The 24,361-nt window shown below is 39.7% G+C and overlaps 1 protein-coding gene across 5 annotated transcripts in view; it reads left to right on the top strand.

The window, feature by feature from the left end:
* The window catches only part of phf2 (PHD finger protein 2), a 106,077-nt gene that overhangs the window by 56,349 nt on the left and 25,367 nt on the right, over positions 1 to 24,361 (top strand). For 4 of the 5 annotated variants that reach the window (XM_052017966.1, XM_052017967.1, XM_052017964.1 and 1 more), the window contains 10 exons: positions 3,944 to 4,050; positions 4,169 to 4,260; positions 5,068 to 5,157; positions 6,534 to 6,797; positions 8,557 to 8,676; positions 14,377 to 14,495; positions 21,130 to 21,320; positions 21,677 to 21,750; positions 23,533 to 23,690; positions 23,948 to 23,998. In XM_052017966.1, coding sequence (XP_051873926.1) covers positions 3,944 to 4,050; positions 4,169 to 4,260; positions 5,068 to 5,157; positions 6,534 to 6,797; positions 8,557 to 8,676; positions 14,377 to 14,495; positions 21,130 to 21,320; positions 21,677 to 21,750; positions 23,533 to 23,690; positions 23,948 to 23,998 — 1,266 coding nt within the window. The remainder of the gene's footprint in view (positions 1 to 3,943; positions 4,051 to 4,168; positions 4,261 to 5,067; positions 5,158 to 6,533; positions 6,798 to 8,556; positions 8,677 to 14,376; positions 14,496 to 21,129; positions 21,321 to 21,676; positions 21,751 to 23,532; positions 23,691 to 23,947; positions 23,999 to 24,361) is intronic. The other variant, XM_052017965.1, reaches the window with a different exon arrangement.

The following is a 24,361-nucleotide window of genomic DNA, read 5'->3' as shown; positions in this document are numbered from 1 at the left end:
CACCCCTCCCCCTCTCTTTAACCCGGCTATCTTCCCTCTCCACTCTCAGTCCTGATGCAGGGCCTCAACCAGAAATGTCAACAATTCCTTTCCTTCTACAGATGCTGCTCAACTCACTGAGTTCCTCCAGCAGTTTTGTTTTTTGGTCCTGAACTCACTGATGGGTTTGGAACATTGAATCTATCAATTTGTTCCATTGCTACTTTCCACATGTTCAGCAGTGGGATTCTATCTAACTGAGATTCCTGAGCATTTATGCTGAGGAGATGGCTTTTAGGTCATGTGTCAGGTCAGACCAGGCACAGATTCTGAGAATTCATTGATTTCAGTGAGGAGTTTAGGCTGTAGACACAAAACAAAAGAGAACACGTTCCTCTTTCTCAAATAAATATCTTAATTTAATTAATTGTCTCTATCTATTTATAAGTATTTTAGTTTTGTGTTTGTAAAGTTTTAATTTTTTTTAAACTTCATTTTTAATGTCTTATATGTTGTTGAATGTCAGAGAAATTAAAAAACTATTTCATGATCCTGACCTATTTGACAACTGCCAAAGCTTGGGTCAGGGGTATGCTGGCTATCAAAGCTTTCAATGGTCTTTCAGAGACACGGTACTTGATGTGTGCTGTATAAAAACAGAAAATGCTAGAAAAACCTAGCAGGTCAGGCAGCATCTGTGGAAAAAGAAACAGTCAACATTTCGGGTGTGTGACCCTCTTTCAGAACAGGAAAAGGCAAAGACAGAAGTTAGTTTTCAGTAGGAGAGTAGGTGGGGGAAGGATGTGTAGAAAAAAGGGAAGGTCTGTGGTGGGATGAGTCAAAGTGGCTTAATGGTGGCAGTTACCAGTACATTAGGCTTCTTAGTCCGTGTAATGTATTGTTAATGGTAATGCTTCAGATGAGAACATACCTGGGCCTATACCCGATGGAGTTCAGAATGAGGGGGGGACCTTACTGAAATGTACTGGATGCTGAAAGGCCAGGATAGAGTGGACGAGGAGAGGATATTTCCATTAGTAGGAGAGTCTAGGAACCGAGGGCACAGCCTCAGAATAAGGGGGCATCCCTTTAAAACTGAGATGAGGAGGAATTTCTTCAGCCAGAGGGCTGTGAATCTGTGGAATTTATTGCCACAGAGGGCTGTCGAGCCCAAGTCATTGGGTGTACTTGGGCAGAGATTGGTAGGTTCTTGATTGGTAAGGGGGTTAAGGGTTATGGGGAAAAGGCGGGAGAATAATGTAGGAAAAAAACCAGCCATGATTGAATGGCGGAGCAGACTCGATGGTCAGAATGGCCTAATTCTGTTCCTGTATCTAATGGTCTGGGAAAGGGAGAAGCAACTTAGTCTTAGTAGCAGCAAAGGTGGGGGAGGGTTATGGGTGGAACAAAGGGATTCCTCTGATAGAATGAAGTCATGTGGCAGGAGGGATCAGTTTAAGCTGTGCGATTGATTGCTAATGTGATTCTGGCATACTGGGACATGCCTAGCAGGGCAAACTATACATAGAGAGGAAGAAAGGGTGGCAGGCAGAACTGGTACTTGTATTGACAGAAAGAAAGAGCATGTTATTTAAAGTTGAAGAATTCAATTTTAAATCACAGACATAAAGATCTGAGTGGGAGAGGTATGGTAAATTAATGTGGCAGACAACTGGAAGCATAGAGTCATTAAGACAGAGTGTAGGTGTTCCATAAAGCGATCTTCAACCTGCATTTTGTTTTCCAGTGTAGAGGAAGCCTGAATGCAGTACATTAGATTAGAAGAAGTACAAGTGAATTGCTGCTTCACTTGGAAAGAATGTTATATTGCCTTCAGGATGGACTATTCCAAGGTCTTCTGTGTTTGCACTCTCCACACTCCCCTTCCTTTTACACTGCCCCTCCACTATCATCTTCCCAACATAAGCTCCATTGCCTAAACTTCTATTTAAACTATCAGTATACACCACCAATGGAAAAGGAACTTATGTTTATTTAAAATATTATTCAGTTCACATTTGTCATTAGCATAGCCCATAATGTCCAGTTTATTAAAGCCTTGCTCTTCACTGTTGCTCTTTTACAATTTTGGGACAATTTTTTTTCCATTATAAATTGGCATGAACACCTTTCATGTAAATATTTCATCACTTAATTGTCCAATCTGGGCGATGGATGGTGTTGTACTAACAATGATTGAGCAAGGGTATGTGAACAGAACAAAGGCGGGTGATGTATATTTTCCTCATAATCTCACCTTGAACCCAGTCATCTGTTAAATTTTTTCCTATTTAAAAAAATCTTCATGCAATTCAGCACATTGTACTGGAAAGGTACAAAGGAAAATTTAATGAGAGGAGCAGAAGGATACAGTAAGAAAAGTAGGAAAAAAAGTTAAATTTCCACTACCATTGTGCTAGATTCCATGTGATCATTCCACGTACGTCATTCCAGGCACTATCCTTGTCCTGCAACCACCCTTCTACTCATTTTCAAAATCCATTCAGTGATTTCGTATCCTGATGCTTCCTCCCCAATTCTTGTAGCCTCTTGTGACTTCTTCCCCTAACTTACTAATGCCCTGTATTATTCCCACATTCAATAATTAATTTTCGTTTTGGGCATCTTTCTCCTTCGGTAGTCCCACTACCTGTACTTTCCTCTCTCAATGGTCTCACACGCCAAGAATACCTTAATACCTTATTTAGCATAGACCTCCTGCCTCCCACACCCTGCAACTTATTTCATATTACTTCCGTTCATCTTCCTTCATATTCTGGATCTCAAAATATGATATAAGTATTTCTAAAGGATCATAAATTATAACTCAGAGTTTACTCATTTATTGAAATAATTAAATTTGTCTGAATGCTTATATAACATTTCATAAAGTATAATTTGTTTTAGTTAATCACCAGAGGTCAATGACCCCAGAATAAATGAACATATTCTCAAACTCATTAGCTGAAAACATCATTAGAAGGTGAAGTTTTATGTAAAATCTGCATGCATTTCCTAAAAACTGTTATTTTCACATTTAAAATGGAAACTGTTCATCTAAACTTTTACTCTATTGTGACATTCTCCCACCTGTGTTAGACCTATTACTTTGTAGCTCTATATTTCCATTTTTAAGCTTGTAGTGCAGCCCATGTAAAAAGTACTAAAGGCTTAAATCTTGTCCAATTGATTTCCCTGGAATCAAATTTTAAGATGGAGTACAATGCACAGCTGGAGTTATATTGTGTATTTAGCATGTGCAAATAAAGACTAATGTCTTTATCTATCTTTATTTCTTAAATTGGTAAGTTTTTATTCTTTTCTGTAAATAATATAAAATCAAGGTGCACATGTATGTGACATGCATGTGTATGTATCCTGGCCCTGTTATTTAATTTTGTCACCTCACTTCACATAGGTCTTGAAACCCATGTGAAGTGACCTGTCTCCTATGTCACGCCATTGCTTGTAAATAAAAATAGTCTGCACAAGCCATTCTTTTTCACAATATTCATAACTTGTAAGTTTTAATCACAGTATAATATTAACATTTAAAATTAAAAATATTAATTTTAACGCGAAGTCCCAATATAACCACCTTCTAGAAATGGAATAACTATAGACTCTGGGATGGGGAGTACTGCAGAGCAAATTTTCAAGCGATCTCTTAGAACACAGATCATATTTTGTTTATGGGAAAACTTGTTTTTATCAGTTGACCACAAGCATGCCGCAGAAAATTTATTGACGTATGTCATTATTTACTATATAAAGAAAGAAATTGTTTTTGAAATCCTTCGACAATAAGCAGTCAATTGTGGAACGGATGAACCATATGAATTTTAAAAATATTTCATTTGATTAAATAGCACATTTTCCAAAGTTCACAGAAATATTGATTATATAATTCAAAATCATGTTAAACTGGTTATTCTTGTAGCTCAATAGTTTGATTTTATTACAGAGCCTATGAAGTAGAAAAACGACTGAAAATTGGCAGCCTTATTAAATTTTCAAACTTTGAAGTCATATGTTGGTATGTTGGCAAATATCTGCTTGAGACATTCAAAGGTAATGTGAAAATGGAAACTACATTTCCCAGCCTTGTGGCATGTCTACTTTCTCATTCTTTGAAAATGTTCATCTAATCCTATACTGATGGCATTATTGGTTTCTTGGTTTGTAATAGGTTTGCACAAATCTGGGAAGCAGCCTCCCTCTTACCTGGTACAAGGAGCAAAAGCTCTAAATGGGGCTTTCAGGTCATGGACGAAGAAACAGGTAGAGAATGTTGTACTTTCCTTCAGTCTTTGGTATTTTGGTGATAAAATAGGTCAAAAAAGTCCACTTTTGCAGGTTAATGCTCTCCTTCGTATTGATCTTGGACAACTTTCAGGTATGAAGCCAGTTGTCTAAAGTAGGTGTTTTGCTCCTTGCTCATCAGAGTAGCCTGACCAGGAGGGGTCCATTTTTAGCTACCCTGATGAGCAAGCTTGGGCATGTGGAGGCTTCAAAAAACTTAAGTGAAAAGTTTTGTAATTTCTTTTTAATGTGGAATGGCAAAGAGCAGTTCCCCTCGATTCACAACACCCCTTGTAGCCATTAACAACAGCACTTTGCCCCTCCCCTGGTGTCATCCCCACCTGGACTTGGTTGAAGCTGTTGCTGGCCTAAAATTCAATGCACCTGGTATACAGACTCCCCACTGGAGGTACAGCAGGCAATTCATGTCTTCTTTACACCAAGTCTATGCCTCAGAAGGACACATTTGAAATACTACTGCTTGGTTTTGAAAATTAGTCTCACCCTCTCCTCTTTTTCCGCAGACACATGGCTGGTACATAGACAATTCACTTTTGAAGTTAACTTAGAAAGGTAACATTTGGAGGTTACCTTCTGACTCAAACCAAAGAAGCAAGGATTAAACCTGCAGATTCTTGGTCATTTGAACATGAACATTTCACAAGTTATAAACAATTATTGTTCCATGGCACTTTGGTCATTGGAGTTCCCTACAGAAGGCCTCTTCATTAACTGCAATTAATATGTACTAGTTACTGACCTACCACGTCATACTTTCATTTCCAGGTTATTGCCGATCATGAGGATGAAATTCCAGAAACCATTAAAACAGCACAACTTATTAAAGAATTTGCCAAAGAAATACGATTAGCAGAGGTGAGTTTCATTTCAATATCTGACTACAATATTTAACTTTCTTGTATTATATCTAATAAAGTTTCCTGAAGATTTTTTACTTAATTATGTGTTGTCCTAAGATTATTTTTTATCAGTAAATATATTTAAAGAACTTTCTCACTTAAATGAGTATGTTATTAGGAGACCATTAATCAAAATGAATGGCATTTTGCAAAATCACATTTTCCCCATAATACGGATTTTGCAAAGCCATATTAATTTTAGTTATGTCCATAATGTATACACTTTTAGGGCTAAGGCTGCAGTATTTCATAGGAACTTAATACTGTATAGTAAAGAATTGATGTTTTGCAAGATGTAGTTTATCGCTAGCACAAAATAGTTAACAATGTTCATATTTTTTTAAAACATTGGAAAAAAATATGAAAACTTGAATAAACATCCAGTGTTGTAGATCATCAGTGATGTCATTCTCTTTATACATTATTATCTGGAAGATTCAGACTCATCAGTTCCTGAGGATGTTTTCTGCAGCATCACTGGAACACCTAGACGTCCTTGCACTGCTAGACGCATACATGACACTGTACAGGGATGAGATATTTCAGTTGGCAAAAGAAAAGTAGGTGGAGCCTCGGTAAATGTTCTAACAGTGTGTTATGAAATGTTGCTGTATTTTCAGACTATATTTTTGCATGGTATTATGATAAATGCCATTCCAACAATAAAATCAATACATTTCTGTTTTCTATGAGGTACTGCAGCTTTATATGAAAATCTCTTCTATACACAACATATAACCATTCTGATTAGGATACTTTTTAAAACTATTAATGCTTATTTTAGTTAGAATGATAATTCAGTAGCTACAGAAATGTATTTGGTAGTAATAAGTAGTTTTAACTGTATGTATTTCATATTGTAAACAAGTGAAATGTATGCTTCACAAAAGCCAAGTTCTCTCACTTTGACATTAGCTTTTAGATGTTTTTAAAAGAATATTGAAATGTCTGAAGTTGGAAAAGAATAATCGAGTGTTACCTGTGACAACCACAATATTTTATGAAACTAGTATATTCATGTTTGAAACTCAGCAAAAAAGAAGACACTAGCCCTCCTTGTTTTTTGCCAGATGTTCAGTAATGAAATATTTGAAATGCTTTGGAGCATAGTAAAAATTTCTCAGATTAGAACATCACCTTCATTCCACCACATAAGGGAGGGTAAAAGCAGTTACAGAAATGGATAAACCGATCATCTGTACCAAAAATATTATTTAGCAGCAATGCAAAAATATATTCACTCCTGTGATGAAGTGAGTAGCTGTCCATTTTAAATTTTTTAATTACTCTCAACCAGTGCTGTTATATTTTCCAATCTTCATCTCTTTGCAGAATGCACTTAAAACAAATGAAAGTGAAGTAAGTGATACCAGTACAGGCAAAAGCCCTACTGTCCCTGTCAAACTGCCACCACTGACAGGCACTGCACCAGTTGAAAAACCAGAAAGAAAAAAAGCTTCACGGGCCAAAGAAGGGGGAAAGAAAAAAGGAAAGAAAGAAAAAGAAAGTAGCACAGTAGTTCCAAACCTTGACATTCTTGAGGCACATACGAAGGAGGCTTTGATTAAAACTGAAGTGCCAAAGAAAGGGGGAAAGGTAGGTGTTTTACTAGATTATGTTTATACACCATTCTATCATTTAATGTGATATAACTTATAAATTAAAAAAAATAGTTAATGCAAATTCCAATAGCTATTGTGTCAGCTGAAATAAAGGCTGCATATTTGTCTAGTTTAGTTTGAAATTAGAGAAATGTTTTGCTTTATCGTCTTTATCATATCGTCTTTAAGCATCAGCTTAAAGAGGAGATCATGAAGAAGTTTGTTTCCCAGTGTTGGTTTGCAACACACTTGAGGAGGTCACACAGATAGTCAGAAGGGATAAAAGTGGTGCCAATGTGCTGAGCACTTAGAGAATTTTCTGTTCAGATTTCCAGCATCCATACTATTTATGCCTTTTCTCTTCTCTATTATCATGATCCTTTAAAGAGTAGCAATCCACAGGTATGATTGAAGCAGTTTGTGTACATTTTAGTTGCCCGAGGAATAGTTTCACTGTCAAAGAAATAAATGATCCTGGTCTGCTACATGTGCCTTACCTGTTCCTTTAGTAAATGCTGATGGGCTATTTCCTCCCCCTTCTACTATTGCTTGGAGCTTCAGTATATTTTCTTATCCAATTCCCCTTCCCTCTATCATTATCTAATCAAGGGGGGCTGGGTTAGGCTTGGTAATTGAGGGGCAGGTATTGTAGTTATGTAGCAGTAATCAGGAGTGGTTCAGATAGGGGTGGGTGGCTGCTCAGTGTTGAGGGCTGGTGGGGCAGGTGGGCTGGTTTGGGCAGATGGATGAGCAGATGAGTGTCAGGAGATTTGTGGGAGAGAAACAGGTTGGATGAAGGCTGTAAGGGGATATGGATGGGTTAACTGAGTGGGCAGAGATCTGACAAGTAGAGTATAACGTGGGAAAGTGTGAAATAAGATGGCATATTATCTAAACAGTGAGAGATTGCTGAGATGTAGAGGCATCTGGCTGTCCTCGTGCAAAAGGTTTGTGTGCAGGTACAGAAAATAATTAGGAATGACAGAATGTTATTGCTGATTTCTACGGGAACTGAATACAAAAGAAGGAAGGTTATGCTTCAGTTATACAGGACATTGGTAAGACCACATTTGGAGGATGATGTACCATATCAGTCTCATTACTGAAGGAAGAATATCAGTATACTGGAATTAGTTCAGAGAAGATCTACCAGAATAATAACTGTAACTGTTGTCTTATTGCATCCGCAGGAATTTAGTAGAGTGAAAGTGGACTTGATTGATGTACGTAAGATCCTGAGGGGTCCTGAAACTGTGCATGTGCAAAGGATGTCTTGTCTTGTGTAAGCATCTCAAACTAGGGCCACTTTAAAAATTATAGGGTCACCCATTTTAAGGCAGAGTTGAAGGAAATTTTTTTCTGTCAAATGGTCATATGCCTTTGGAACTTTGTTTCCACTGTCCTTTCAGGAAGGGAGTCTTTGAATGTTTTTAAGGCCAATGTGGATAGATGCCATAACCAAAGATTACTGTGGGTGGATGAAAACATGAAACAGAAGTAACAGTTGGATCAGTCAGTGTCCTATTAAGTGCTGGAACAGGCTTGAGAGGCTGAGTGGCCTATGTCTGCTCCTAATTTGTATGTCTGTTATTTTTATACATGAGCGAGGACAAATTACTATTCCCAGATGTTTAGACTTTCTCAGAACCACTAACTGCAGAATAGCAGTGCATTGTACAATTGTGTTAATCCTCAAGTTCTATCCTCTTTTGTAGCATTTTATGGTATGTAAAAATATATTTCTTATTTCTCAGGCTTCAAAGAATGTGTTAAGTGTGGCTGACCAAGAAAGTGCAAATAATCAAAACGATGTAATGAAGTTTGGAATACAAGAACAAAACAAAAGCAAAGCTGAAGTGAAATGGAAATACAAGGTAGGTTAGTTCTGCAAAAATGTATATATATTTGGCTTGTCTTATTGTTTTTTTCTAATGAGTCATAATCAACCTTTTGTAAAATTTTTTGCCTGGAAATTGATTGTCATATAAAAATATGTTAAAATAGTGCAATATGATGCACCTGCATCAGTTTGTTGCAGGTTTACTGTAGAATCATCTTTGTGTATGCATATTGTGGTGTACAACAAGTTCACATTTTGTGGGCCTTTCATGTGAATGTGCCTATTAATCCCAATTAATTCCGAGTTCATGAGTGAACTGCAAGCTATCCTGCATGATGTGTATTGTGGTTCTGAACCTAGAACGCTTTATTGAAATAGTGCAGTGAACTGCTGTATGGAGTGGAGTAATGTGCATGGGAGCAAGCACAGCCCTTATGTTAGATGAAGATTGTGGTGGCAGAGTGGACGTAGGAGAAGAGAGGATTGGAGTGTTTGAGCTTCCTCCTCAACACTCGGTTCAACACATATAGAAAGCTTCCCCTGAATAAAAAAATTCAAAGATCTGGTCCTTTATTACATCTAAGATGTTGTGTTTCTGTAATGTTTTTCCAACAACATTACAGATAAAGTTTCTCTCTCTCTCACTCCCTTATGACTTGCTTTTTTCTGTTGCAACCTGCTCTTCTGTTGGATGGGTCAAAACTTTTATGGTATCGTATGCCTGAGGGTCAGCAGCAGTGCCACTGCAGAATAATTGATACCCTTTGTCAGCAGATACATGTATATCATGTATATGGGAACATGCAAATGAAGGAATCAATGTGTGCTGTAACTTGCTGACCATATTCCCTATATAATCATAACTATAAAATATGTGTTACATGACTGAATAGATCCTTGTGTTTATCATGAGCTTTAATTTGTATTGCCTGTCTAGTCATGCTATTACTATTCTGGAGCCTGCTATTGACCAGAAATTAGACTGGAACAGTCACATAAATGTATCAAGTAGGTCAGAGGATAGGTGTTCCAACGTTACAATATGTAAGTTAGGAGTGTGCTGGAATATTACCTACTTGTAGAGATAATCTAGGACAAAGATGTCTGCTTGACTGGCCCCTTATGCACTTGTTGAAAAAAATCACTCATTCCATCATCAGCATTATAGATAGACTGGAGCAATTCACCAAGGTTTCTCAGTTGCACATCCTAGAAGTGCATGAAAAAGGGATAAATAACAGATGCATCAGAACATGATCATATTTGCAGGTAGGATAACACAATGGTTAGTGGATTAACAACCCATCAGCTGGAACTAATGATTCAGAAATGCGAGTTTGAATTCAGTTTTGGCAACTAGGAAAATTTGAAACGAATTATTTAAATAAACCTGGAATTTAAATCATGCATGACTTACTATTTTCAGCATGATGTACTCCTTGTTGTATTGAGAGCCAATAACAAAGGTCAGAGATCACGAAGTTTTGAGCCAGTTTCTATTGATAAATGATTAATGGACGTTGCACATGTTGATGATGTTATTACATGCACAAAAGTGATGGGGAAATGACTCCCATGGTGGTGCAATTTGTACAGGAGGTGCCCAGCACAATTCCTTCATGAGCAGGACTTCAACAGGAAATAGGCACAATACCGCAAAACATACAACAAAGTGCAAATCAGTCCAATTTCAAATCAAAATTGTCATTCCTTTATCTGAACTAGTTCAAAATCCTCGTGGTCCCTAGCTAATGGTATTATGGGAGAGTATTTACCCATGGACTGCAACAATTCAGGAAGAAGGCTCACTGTCATCTTCTCAAGGTTAACAGGAGATGGGGAATGAGTGCTGGCCCAGCCAGTGACACCATGAGAAATCTTAAAACTCTAAAGACACAAGAATGTGAGCTTGTGGTTTGAATGCTAAGATTTGGTTTATAGATGAAAATGTGTTCAGAATGTCAAGTTCTAATAGTTCATGTAAGTTTATTACATTGTATTTTGGTTATGAAGCAGATAAATAAATTATAAAAAATTGTTTTTATTTTGAAAAAAGGCTTTTTTGATAGATTTTCCAATTAATTTTGCTCTTTAATAAAACGGACATAACTTAGAAAACTCAACAGAGATCCATTACTGCAGAGTTTCACCTAATTAGTACTCTTGAATGAACTGGCCAGACTTGCATACCAGTTTACATTGGTAGGACACTCAATCCTCCATTACCTGCATATATTTGTGCATGTATTAAGGTCTGTGGTACCATTCTGAAGCCACTCCTGCACCTTTTCTGAGATGAGGTTATTCACGTTGGCTAAACCTTCATTATAAGTAACCCACTGACAGAGCCACATGCCGGGAAATGGGAGAGGAAAGTGGAAGTACTGGCATTTTCCTCACTTCATGATTGATTCTGCAGTAGCTTAATTATGTTCAGGCCACCATTCTTTATTCCAGTATCATTCATCTACCAGTAGGTTAGACAGCAAACTAAATAGACCTTGTTTGTTTTGTGTACAGCATTTGATAAGTAATTTCATGTTGCATGTTTGAGAATGATTACTGGCATCAGGGTCTTTAGGTCTGTAACAAAAATAAGCAGCCCTGACTTCAGGGGGGTGGAGATGGGAAGAGAAATTCCTATGGTTTCCATCCTTTGAGGAAACAGAATGGGTAAGCAGGGTACTCCCTTGGTTGCAGGCACACTCATCACAATGAATAACTCTTCAGCATGGGGAGTGCAGGGGGACTGGAAGTGGAATTTGTAGGTGTTCACATTGTTTGCTTCTTCTTTGTGGCCAAGAGAGAAACTTTCTTTTGGACACAAAACACAGGAAAATTGGCTCTTGTATTACTTTTGCAAGGAGATGACAAATAATTAGTGCACTGTAGTTTCACCTTTAGAACTTGAAGTTTATGGATATATTACATTTCAGGTTTTCTTTTTCAATTGTCCAAAAACAAAATTAAAATTGTATTGTGAATAGTTTGGCCTGATTAAGAAATCATTGCTTTATTGTGTGAAAAGGGATCAGCTCATCAAACATCTCAGTGTTGTCAGCAGTGTGGTGTTCTGCACTAATACTTAGGTAAAGCAAGTGACTTTCAAAAATCAAATGTAAATCCATCTTTAATATTTACTGATGAAATAATACCCAGGACTTCTGTGTGCTCTGTATTGTCAAATTTAGAATAGCTGTCTAAAATGCAGTCTAGTGCTTGAAATTGACCTATCTTGCTTTAGTTCTTTGGCAGCCATCCAAACAATTGAGGAAATATAGACCAATTTCAAGGACTACTATATACATGTCAGTATACAAAGTACAATATTAAGGGTAGAAGAAGCAGGTTTATTAAGTTTCTTTTTCTTTTGGATAATAAGGCTAGCATTTAATAAAAAGCAAATAAATGTAGATGCTAGAAATCTGAATCAAAAATGGAAACCCCTGGAAACATTTGACTTTTTTTTAGCAAAAAATTGTAAAACCTGTTGAAGTCCCACCTGGGAGATCACCTGGGGCATACAGAGTGTGAATCTCCTGTGCGTCTTGGGATATTTCAGCCACCGCCACACTGACGGTGCCCTAACTTGCCAATTAAAGTTCCAGGTCCACTTGGTGGCAAGTGTTTGCTGCATTCTGGAGTGAATTGCCTCACTCCCTGTATCCAGAGTGGAGTTGGGGGTCCTCGGGTGAACTGGAGTACCACAACACCCACCCTGACAATATAGCATGGAAGGCCTCACTTCATCACTCTCTACTGCCTTCCTCCTCCCCTTCCTTCCCCTGCCGTTCTTTTTCCTACTTCAGCACAGCAGGCCAAGGCATCATTATCACAAGACATGTAACATGCTGCAGGTAGTGACGAAGCATGAGACTTTATGGAGAATACCACAGGATGCCCCAAGTGGACCAGACATGGAATCTCACTCTGAGAATCCCAAAACACTCTCCATCGACCTTCTAGCTAAGATTACAATTGTGCCATCCATGCAACCAGGAGTCATAGCGATAGTACGGAAACAGATCCTTTGGCCACCAAATCCTCGCTGATGTCAACTAACCATACTACGTTAATCCTACATTAATCCCATTTTATATTCTCACTACATTCTCATCTACTCCCCCCTTCTGCTCCAGATTCCACCATTCACCTATACACTAGGGGCAATTTCCAGTGCCTAAGTAACTTACCAGCCCGCACATCTTTGGAATGTAGGATGAAACCAGAGCATCCGGAGGAAACCCACATAGTCACAGGGAGAACATGTGAACTCCACATGGAAGACACCTGAAGTCAGGATAGAACCCAGGTCTCTGGCCTCGTGAGGCAGTGGCTCCATTAGCTGCACCACTGCCCCGCCCACATTCCAGGAGTCTGGACTGGAGTGTGCAGTCAAGGACAAAGAGGATGTCCTTTATCCACCAAAGGCCATCCATCTGTTTGGTGCAGCAGCTGAAGTATGCCAGGTGCTAGAAATTGTCACAGGATTATGCCATGTATGCAGATCCACAGAATTCACAGAATGGTTACATAGCCAAAGGGGGCCATTCAGCCTGTTGAGTCCTTACTGGCTCTAAGTAAGACCAAACCAGCTAGTCCCCTGCCCTCTTGTCCCATTCCTGCACTCTCACACACATGGGGTGCTGACCGTGACTTTTAGCAGTCACACACTAACTATGTGTTCAGGGAGTAAAAGTCCTATCCACTCACAAAGAGCTCCATGTTTGCATGTGGCTTTTCAAGTCCCAGGAGTGCAATCTGTCACTCTCCAAACCTTTGGAGGAAACTGCCAACCTGACAAGTCCATTTGTCCAAGACGCCTGCTGTGTTTCCTGCCACATTGAGTTGAAGACAGGAGTATGACACCTGTTGGGGATATGCTTTTCTGGTCATCCCCACCTTCTACCTCCTTTGGCAAATGGTTTTGCCTTCAGCCCATCTTTTGTGGTCCCTGATTGTGCTGGAAGCCCAGTCAGAATACAACTGTAACATCCACAAGAAACAGCAATAGAAGGCTGCCATGCCAGCCTTGTACCTTCAGCTCTATGCAGTGAAGTGAGCTCCCTTTCAACTCCATCCTCAATGGATCTGCAAGAAATTAATGCCTTTTTTAAATAACACAGATGCATGGTCAATCCCTGACATTAAGGCTTACATTTGTGTGATATCCACAGTGGGAGTTTGTTACATATCCATGATTCAACTTCATTGTGGATCTGTTGATTAGGGTCTCGCATGGATTGACATCATTTATCTGTCTCTGTGCTTGGTGTGTAGATGTGTTGTGTGCACCATTGTGCTTGACTGAAAGTCCCATTACATGGTAAGAACACTGTAGAATTACAACTGGCTTATGCATTGACTTTATTCCATAAATCAATTTCATAATGCTGAAAGACATGCAATATGAAATTGAATTTGTATGTTAGCATCTCTAAGTATGGAACACTTCCTCAGTTTGTTCTGCAATATCAACCTGGAATTCTGAATCTAAATTCCGGAGTAGGGACCAGAACCCAGAAGTAATTCAGAAGCAGGTATGCTCTTATTGAGCCATAGTTAATATGAAAATATTAGATGTTAATTTATTTTCATATGTCATTAAACATTCACAATGGTTTGGAAAATAGTACAACAGCAAAAAGAAAGCTAAATTAAGTTTATCATTAGGTGACATGATGTCTGTTTAGAAATAAAAATAACTCACAGCTGCACTTTCTTTACTTCCTAGAACAGTAAACCAGATTCTCTGTTAAAAATGGAAGATACAAAATCAGAAAAATCATTTTTGACAGGAAGCAAAGACAACAGCAAGCTCAAGTTGGTCTTCACTAATAAAAAATTGCTCAGGTTTGTGATTTAAGTAATACATTAAAAGTATCCTCATTTGTATTTGATTTATCCAAGGATTTTAAAGCTTTACTGATGGACTTAACTGCATAGTTAATGTAACTAACAAATGTAGCATTTAAAACGGAACCTTATTCAGAGGTTTAAACGTTACACAACATTGATGTTTTTGTACTTTGTAAAAGTTGCCATACTAAGAGGAGTGACATTTTTAACCAAAACCTTGCCATAATCTATAACAGATTTTTGTGCTTATGTAATTGAAAATGAATTCATTTGATAGTTAATAGTGTTTGCAAATCTTTGGGGAAAATGCAAACTTGTGCCCAAGATGCCAGTTCTGTTTCCTGAGGTATTAAGCTGGAGATAGGAGCATGACTCCAGGAGAAATTTGACTGGGTACTTCCTGTTGTGAGCCACTCTGGTGACTTCTGCACGATTTCCACATCACAGGGGTAAATAATGATATCATTGCTTTTGGAACATGGAGGGGAAATTGAGACCACCTTGGGGCAGTTCCAGGGCTGTCTCGGGCAGTCTGGGAGACCTGCTCCCCCACCACAGTCCTAAAAGCATTACCCCTCACCCTCCCAAACACATGGTGATATCCCAAGCACCACTGATCCTCCGACTGGCGCCCCGCAGTATTTGCTAACCATTACACCTCTGATCGACTTCTTCACCCCAGCTTCTGTTCCCAATCGCCCACCCACCAATTCTTCATGCCAGTCCATTCTCCCTAGGGTACCATGCTGGTCTCCCTGATCCCAACGTCACCTGGCCACCCACACCCCAAATGCTGGGCTTCAATTCCCAGCCCCACCACTCACGCTAGCCATTCCAATAGACCGTCAATGGGAATATTGCAACAAATTCTGAGCATCACACTTTTCCAGTCAATTCCCCTTGCAATATCTCAAGGGCCTTGATATTCTTAGCAGGAGTTTAAAGTCTTTTTGTTTTGATGATATGGAGAGACTGAGAAAATAAGGTAGTTCTCCTCAAAGCAAGGACACTTACAGGGAGATATTATATAGGTGTTCAAAATCTTGATGGGCTTTGGTAAATAAAGAAAAAGGGTTTCCAGTAGCAGTGAGGTTAGTTCGCAGGAGGCAAAAAATTATGTTTGTTAAAATTATGAACTAATTCTACTCTTAAAGAAGTTAAGAACTCAACCTTAGTAGTGATTTATGATAGAGAATTCTACATTCCAACTGCCTATCTAATCCAATCTTTAATTATTTCTGTGATTATCTTAAGTTTGTCTCTCAGTTGAATATATCAACTATACAGTTGAATAATGAAAATAAGTTAATCCTTTACATAAACTTAATTTTTATGAAAAGCTCCTGTTGGGCTTTAGTTAATCCACTCAACTCCAGCAAAAAATTCTCTATGTCCCTTCTCTAAAACTACATCTGTTCATGCTTAGACATACAGGAGAATCTGCACCGTACCTTTTCATTACTTTTTCATTCTGGATGCATCCTGTAATGGGATGCATAAAACTTTATATATAGCATGAAACCTCTGCCTAGATTTTGTAAAAGTAGAGAGGTGTTCCCTCAATTTTGTCATCTAAACCATTAGATACAACAGCAAATTTTAATTTCATTTTATTTGTCACTAAATCTAAAGCATTATTATTTTTACTTTTCAGTATATTTTCAAACTAAAATCCTCAAGCCTGAGACCAGTTTTCTTCCACTTATCTCCTATTTGTATATTTCTTCTCATAATTGTTATGACAAGTTGTTGCGTGTAGTGATTACTTGCTCAGTGAGATGTTAGCCCTTTTTTATGAGAAGTGTGGTAGTGCAGATGCAGCCTGGCAAGGTAATGTGGAAATTGTTTTGAATCTAATGGCTGGGGGCTGGGGAGGTTGGAGATCGTGGAAAGTAAGTTAGGATAAGAGGTAAGATAAGATTTCTTTATTAGTCACATGTACATCGAAATACACAGTGAAATGCATCTTTTGCATAGAGTGTTCTGGGGGCAGTCCGCAAGTGTCGCCACGCTTCTGGTGCCAACATAGCATGCCCACAGCTTCCTAACCTGTATGTCTTTGGAATTTGGGAGGAAACCCATGCAGACATGGGGAGAATGTACAAAACTCCTTAGAGACAGTTGCCAGAATTGAAGACGGGTCAGTGGCGCTGTAATAGCATTACACTAACCGCTACACTACCGTGCCTACCAAGGAAAAGGGAAAGTAGAATATGTAAATAGGTCTATGAGTTACAAAAACAGGCTGTAAGAGATTCCATGGATTCCAGAATGATTCCTGCAGATTGGAAGTTGAGAAATGCAGCTCCATTATGTAAGAAAGAAAGGAGAAGGAAAACAGGGAATCATAAATTAGTTAGTCTTACATCAGCAATCTATCACAAAGGCAACGGTATCAGGACACTTAGAAAATAATAAAAGAATTGGGCAGAATCAACATGAATTCATGAAAGGAAAGTCATGTTTCACAAATGTGTTAGAGTTTTTTGTGGTTGTAGCTCGCAGATTAGATATGGGCAAACTGATTGATGCGGTGGATTTGGACTTTCAGAAGACCTTCAATAAGATGCTATACAGGATATTACACAAAATTAGAGCAAATTTGACTGGAGATATGTGTATTGAGGATTGCTTAATGCACAGAAATTAGAGAAAAGGAATAAAAGGAATAACAGCAGGCATGGTAGTGTAGTGGTTAGTGTAACGCTGTTGCAGCGCCAGTGACCTGGGTTCAATTCCAGGAACTGTCTCTAAGGAGTTTGTACGTTCTCCCCATGTCTGCGTGGGTTTCCTCTGGGTGCTCCGGTTTCCTTACAAATTCCAAAGACATACAGGTTAGGAAGCTGTGGGCATGCTATGTTGCCGCCAGAAGCGTGGCGACACTTGCGGGCTGCCCCCAGAACACTCTATGCAAAAGATGCATTTCACTGTGTGCTTCAATGTAAATGTGACTAATAAAGAAATCTTATCTTAAATGTCAATTTTGGGTTGCGAGGCAGTGACCAGTGGGGTGCCACAGGGTTCCTTCCAGTGTCCCCAGCTGTTTAGTATTTATATCAGTGGATCAAGGAGATCAAGTAAAATAGAGTCGTACAACATGGAAACAGACCCTTCATTCCAACTTGTCCATGCCAACTGTGTTGCCCAGCGAGCTAGTCCCATCTGCCCATAGCCCTCTAAACCTCCCCTATCCATGTACTTAACAAGATGGCTTTTAAATGTTGCGAATGTGCCTGTCTCAACCACTATTTCTGGCAGCTCATTCCAAGTACACATCATCCTTTGCTTGAAGAAGCTGCCCCTGATGTCCCTTTTAAATCTCTTGTCTCTGATCTTAAAGCTATGTCCTCTTGTTTTCAGCACCCCCTCCCTGGGAAAAAGACTCTGTGCTTTCACCTTGTCTATGACCTTCATGATCTTATATACCTCTATCAGGTCACCTCACAATCTCCTACGTTCCAAGGAATAAAGTCCTAGTGTACACAACCTCTCCTTGTAAGTCAGGCCCCCAAGCCCAGGCAACATCCTAGTAAATCTTTTCTGCACTCTTTCTAGTTTAATAACATCTTTCCTTTAACAGGGGACCAAAACAATACTCCAAGTGGGGCCTCACCAATGTCTTATATAACTGCAACATAACTACCCAACTCCTGTACTCAGTGCCCTGACTGATGAAGGCCAGCATGCCAAACCCCTTCGCTGTTTTTGGCGAACTATGTACTTGCACTCCTAGGTCCCTCTGTTTCATAACACTCCCCAGGGCCCTACCATTCACTGTATAAGTCCTACCTTGGTTTGATCTCCCAAAATACAATACCCCACATTTATCTGGATTGAAGGCAATTTGCCAATCCTCAGCCCACATACCTAGCTGACCAAGATCCCCTGTAACTTATCATAACCTTCTACACTATCTACAACACCACCACCTATTTTAGTATCATTCGCAAACTTACTAACCACGCCTTGTACATTCCAATCCAAACTGTTTATATAAATTACAAACAACTAAGGTCCCAGCACTGAGCCTTGTGGCACACCACTAGACACAGGCCTCCAGTCTGAGAAACAACCCTCGACCATCACCCTCTGCTTCCTACCACTGAGCCAATTATGAATCCAATCCGCTATCTCCCTCTGGATCCCATGTGATCTAACCTTCCAGTCTAGCCTGCCATGAGGGACCTTGTCAAATGCCTCGCCAAAGTCCATATAGACAACATTCACTACCCTACCCTCATCTACCCTCTTGGTTACCTCCTTGAAGGACTCCAAGAGATTTGTCAGACCCGACTTCCCACTCCCAAAGCCGAGCTGATTGTCCTGAATCAGACCCCATCTCTCCAAATGTTGATAGATCTTGTCCCTCAGAATCCCCTCCAGCAATTGAGCCACCACTGATGTCAGACCCACCAGCCTGTAGTTTCCTGGTTTATTTTTGCTACCCTTTTTAAACAATGGTACCACATTAGCCACTCGCCTCTGGAACCTCACCTGTGGCCAGGGATGAAACAAAAATCTCTGCAGGGGCCTCCACAATTTCTTCTCTAGCTTCCCACAAGGTCTGAGAATGCACTAGGTCAGGCCCTGGGGATTTATCCACCTTAATGAACTTTCAGACCTCCTCCCTGCCAATTCGTATGTGGTCCAAGACAAGACCACTTGTTTCCCCCCTTTCTTTAGCTTCCATCGTTTTCTCCACAGTAAAAACAGAAGAGAAATATTCACTAAAAATCTTTCCCATTTCCTTTGGTTCCACACACAGATGGCCATGCTGATCTTTAAGGGGGCCTGTTCACTCCTTAACCACCCTTTTACTCTTAATGTACCTATAGAATCTCTTGGAATTTTGTCTCACCTTGCCTGCCAGATCTTTCTCATATCTTCTTTTTGCCCTCCTAACTTCTCTCTTAAGTGCACTCCTACACTTCTTGTAGTCCTCAAGAGATTCACTAGATCCCAATTGTTTATGCTCAGTATGACTCCCTCATTTACTTAACCAGGGCCTCAATATTTGTTGTTAACCATGGTTCCCAAAACCTGCCAGTCTTGCCGTTCACTCCAACAGGAACATGCAGGCCCTGAACTTTTGACATCACACTTTAAAGACCTCTCACTTGGCAGATGCTGCTTTTCCTGCAAACAATCTCGCCCAATCAACCTCTGCAAGATCCCACCTAATGGCTCCAAAATTTGCTTTGACCCATTTCAGGATCTTAACCTGTGAACTGGAGGTATCCTTCTCTGTAACTATTTTAAAACTATTATAATTATGGCCACTGGACCCAAAGTGCTCATGTTCAAGTTCGTTGATGATACAAGACTGAAAGGAAGTGTGGACTCTGAGGATGATTGGTCAGAGGGATAAACGAATGGGCAAAGACTTGGCAGATGAAATATAATGTGAAAAATTAATGTCGTCACTTTGGTAGAATAAATAGAAATGGACAATTTTTATACATGGTTAGAATTTAGAAATTGTTGATGTTCAGGGATTTATGGATGTCCTTGTACAGGAATCTTTGTTTGCAACACTTGCATGTTAATTTTCAATGAGGAAGACAACTGATATGTTGGCCTTTATTGCAAGAGAATTTGAATATAAAGGTGGCGCCATCTTGCCCCAGTTGTCTAGGGGCTCTGCTAAGACCACATCTGGAATATTGCATCTGGTGTCCCTACCCAAAGAAAGATGTACTTGCAATAGAATGAGGGCAATGATGGTTCACCAAATGGATCCCTAGATTGGCAGGTTTGTTACATGAGGAGAAGTTAATCAGACTGGTCTATACTCTCCTGATTTTGCAAAATGAGAGGTAATTTCATTAAATTATACAAGGTTCTTATGATGCAGAGCTGATGGGGTGCCTGTAAGTAGGGGTCACTCACTTACCAAGCATATTCAATACAGAGGGCAATATACTTTTAGATATTAAAGAAATCAAGGGATATGGGGTTAGTGAACGAAAGTGGTGATGAGCTTATTGAATGGTGGAGCAGGCACGAGGAGCAAGATAGCATCCTCCTGCTTCAGTTTCATATGATTTATCTTCTAAAGGTTGAGGCTTGAGGGATTGTATTTTATGAGGGGAAAGAATCTTGTTATTGGATCTTAGGAGGTCATATTTCGCTGAGGTTGGAAGGTAAAGATCAGAGTGGGGTTGATGGTGGTGAGAGTACAACTGCAATCACAGCAAGGGTAAAGAGAGGCCCCAGTCAAAGATGAGGAAGACCGCAGATGTAATGAGGGAGCAGGGGAAATTTTTTCTACTCGTTATGATCTACAGAAGCATAGTAAAGCAACACATACATTCTTCAGCAGATTGCAACTCCCTTTTCTGCCTTGGATAGTTAATAAATAACGGTTAATGTTAGCTGCACACAACATTTATGTACGTGAGCATGCAGCACAAGGGTTGTTATCCTACCTACATTGAAAACTATAGACAGATTAATCATGTGTCACAATCATCGTACTTGTCCAAAGTAGTCCCCTTGATATTTCTTTATAAATTACCATAGAAATGATTAATGATAATTGATTTCACAGTATGTAGCCAAATTTGCTTTGTTCTGTTGACAATATGTGAATTTTTTTCTTTGATGCCTAAACATTTTGTTTCAACAGTTGTAAAGGAGTGAAAACGCAGCCTAAATCTGTGAAAACGGATAATGTGTTCGGCTGTTTGCAAAATATTAAAGAAGACAAACCCAAGCCAGTGAGAGATGAATATGAGTATGTTTCAGATGATGGTGAATTGCAGATTGATGAGTTTCCTATCAGAAGAAAGAAGACTGCTCCTAAAAGAAGCTTAACATGTACGATGTACTTTTTACCCTTCTATATTTGCACACACTGAAATGTAAGTCATTGTATTTGTAGTTTGTGCGTGATAGGCTGGCCAACAAAGCATTGGCATAGTCGAGCCCGGAAGCATCAGAAGCATGCATAATTGTTTGGCAGTGCTTGTCCTGGGACTCGTGTGGAAATGATTTATGTGGCAAAAATATAAAATACATCTTTGTAATGGAAAGCAAATGAGGTTGGAACTGTGCTGTCCTCATAAAACTGGGAGGATGTGAAATGTCTAGATCATAAAGAAGAATGGAATTGTTGGTCAATATGGTGCTTTCTGACACAGGAGACTGATTATACATTTTGTTTTGTTTTGTAGTTTTAACAAAGACCAAAGAGAGTGTTGGAGTTGTTGAAATGAAGGAACCTTTGGTTCAGCACTGTTCTAACCAGGTATGTTGGCACATACTCACTGATAACTTGTGGAAGTAACATTGCTCAACCATTGTCAACTAAAGCTTCACTGGCAATAATATCACTTAGACACAAGAGATTTTGCAGATGCTGGAATCTGGAGCAGCACATGCAAAGTGCTGGAGGAACTCAGCAGGTGAGGCAGCATCTATGGAGAGAAATAAACAGTTGGTGTTTTGGGTCGAGACCCTTCATCAAGACTGGAAAGGAAGAGGGCAGAAGCCAGAATATGAAGGTCAGGTGAGGGATAGGAGCACATGTAGGCAGATGAGAGGTTAGTCCAGGTGAGAGGTGAGTCCAGGTGAGAGGGGGAAGATGTAAGAAGCTGAGGGGTGATAGGTAGAAGAGGTAAAGGGCTGAAGAAGAAGGAATCCAGTAGGAGGGGGCAGTGGACCATGGAATAAAGGGAAGGAGGTGGGGAATGGATGGGCAGATCATGAGGGCGGGGGAAAGAGAAAGAATCCTGGCACTTACACCTGCATCGCACTAAGTGCTACACCTGTCCCTACACCTCCTCCCTCACCACCATTCAGGGCCCGAGACAGTCCTTCCAGGTGAGGCACCGCTTCACCTGTGAATCGGAGGGTGTCATTTATCACATTCAGTGCTCCCAGTGTGGACTCCTCTACATCGGTAAGACCCGATGCAGATTGGGTGACCACTTCGTCGAGGACCTTCGCTCCATCCACCGCAAAAGCAAGGATCTCCCGGTGGCCAGCCACTTCAATTCCACATCTCACTCCCATACTGGCATGTCTATCCATGGCCTCCTCTACTGCCATGTTTAGGCTAGATGCAGTTTGGAGGAACAACACCTCATACGTATTCTGCCTTGGTAGTCTCCAACCTGACAGCCTCAACATCAATTTCTCTAACTTCTGGTAACCCCTCCCCTCTTCTTTCCCCTTTTTTCTCCCTCCTCCCCTCCCCCCCACTTTGTCTTCCCTCATTCCAGTGGCCCCTCCCCCTTTTCTTTCCCCTTCCCCCTCCCTCATGACCAGGCCATCCATTCCCCACCTCCTTCCACTGCCCTCTCCTACTGGATTCTTCCTTCTTCAGCCCTTTGCCTCTTCTACCTATCACCTCTCAGCTTCTTACATCTACACCCTCCCCCACCCAACTACCTTCCACCCTCATCTGGACTCGCCTATCACCTGTACTCAGCCATCACCTGCCAGCCTGTGCTCCTCCCCACCCCTGACCTTCTTATTCTGGCTTATGCCCACTTCCTTTCCAGTCCTGATGAAGGGTCTCGACCCAAAACATCAACTGTTTATTTCTCTCCATAGGTGTTCCCTGACCTGCTAAGTTCCTCCAGCACTTTTTGTGAAAAATATCGCCTGCAAGTGATTCTGATCACATAAAATGGATCTGACATCTCCTGAAGAAATAGACGAGCTTTTCAGCTATACTTTTTCAAATGCAGCAAATTTGTCTTAACTTGGGAATCAACAGGGGGCAGAGTTGATCTGTCTAATTCACAAAATTATAAAACTTAAAGCCATAGTCACTGCATTAAAAATGTTAACCAGCAATTGTAAGGGATGAAATAAATCATTTTTAAATTTCTTGATATATACCCTTGGTTGGCATTTTTATAATTTAAAAAAAAATCATTTTCAGGATCTGAGTGCCATGGGCAAGGCCAACATTTTTTGCCATCCCTTATTACCCCAGAGAAGGTGGTAGTGAACTGCCACCTCTACCTTTGTTGGCAATTTCTTTTTATTCTAGTATTTTCATTTGTGGGTTCACCTGCAGGATGACAACTCAACTGATGAAGATTCACTTCATATTGATACTGAGGCAAAGCCAGATCCCAGTACTGAAAAAACGACTGAAACAGGTAGTTCTGCTGGAATACTGGATCTGCTACAGGCAAGCAAACAGGTTGGAGGCCTTGAGTACAGTGGAAACAGGTATGAACCACAGCTTTAAAAATCAAGGAAGAATATTTAGAGGGTTGATAAATTGCATTTTGGTAGTAAATCATAATGGCTATTTTAAATAAGCTATTTCTTTGTTATAGGTTTCCTGTACCGCTATCATTTAATAAATTTGATTTGTTACAATTAAGATTTGTTCACTTTTGTTTTGCTATTTAAGAGAAATCAAATAGACAGTTAGTTAATTGAAACAGTTAACCTGACAAAATCTTATCAAATTATTTTTGCAGCAAAATCGTTAAAGTAGCCAAAGCCACCAACTATGACATCACTGAATTCAGGTACTAATAATATCCAAACAAGTTAAATTCAATAATTGCAGCTGAACAGAAAGCAATTCAGATAGTAAAACATGACCAAAGTACACATCGTCATAAAAATAGAAAATATTATATATAAGCTCACTAGTACTGATGTGATACTTCTGTCCAAGAGAAAAGCAACAATTCACAGATACTGGAAATCTGACATGAACAATTTTGAAAGTACTCAGCAGGCATGTTGCACTTGTGCAGAGAAATAAAGAAATACAAAGTTCACATTTCAAGTTGATGACCAAAAGCATTAACTCACCACCTCTCTCTGGAGATGCTGTCTAACCTGCTGAGTACTTACAAAATTTTTGGATTTTATTTTAGTTCAAT

The sequence above is a fragment of the Pristis pectinata genome, chromosome 6 (genome assembly GCF_009764475.1).
Source record: "Pristis pectinata isolate sPriPec2 chromosome 6, sPriPec2.1.pri, whole genome shotgun sequence".
Classification (NCBI taxonomy): Eukaryota; Metazoa; Chordata; class Chondrichthyes; order Rhinopristiformes; family Pristidae; genus Pristis; species Pristis pectinata.
This window is presented reverse-complemented; position numbering and strand designations above follow the sequence as displayed.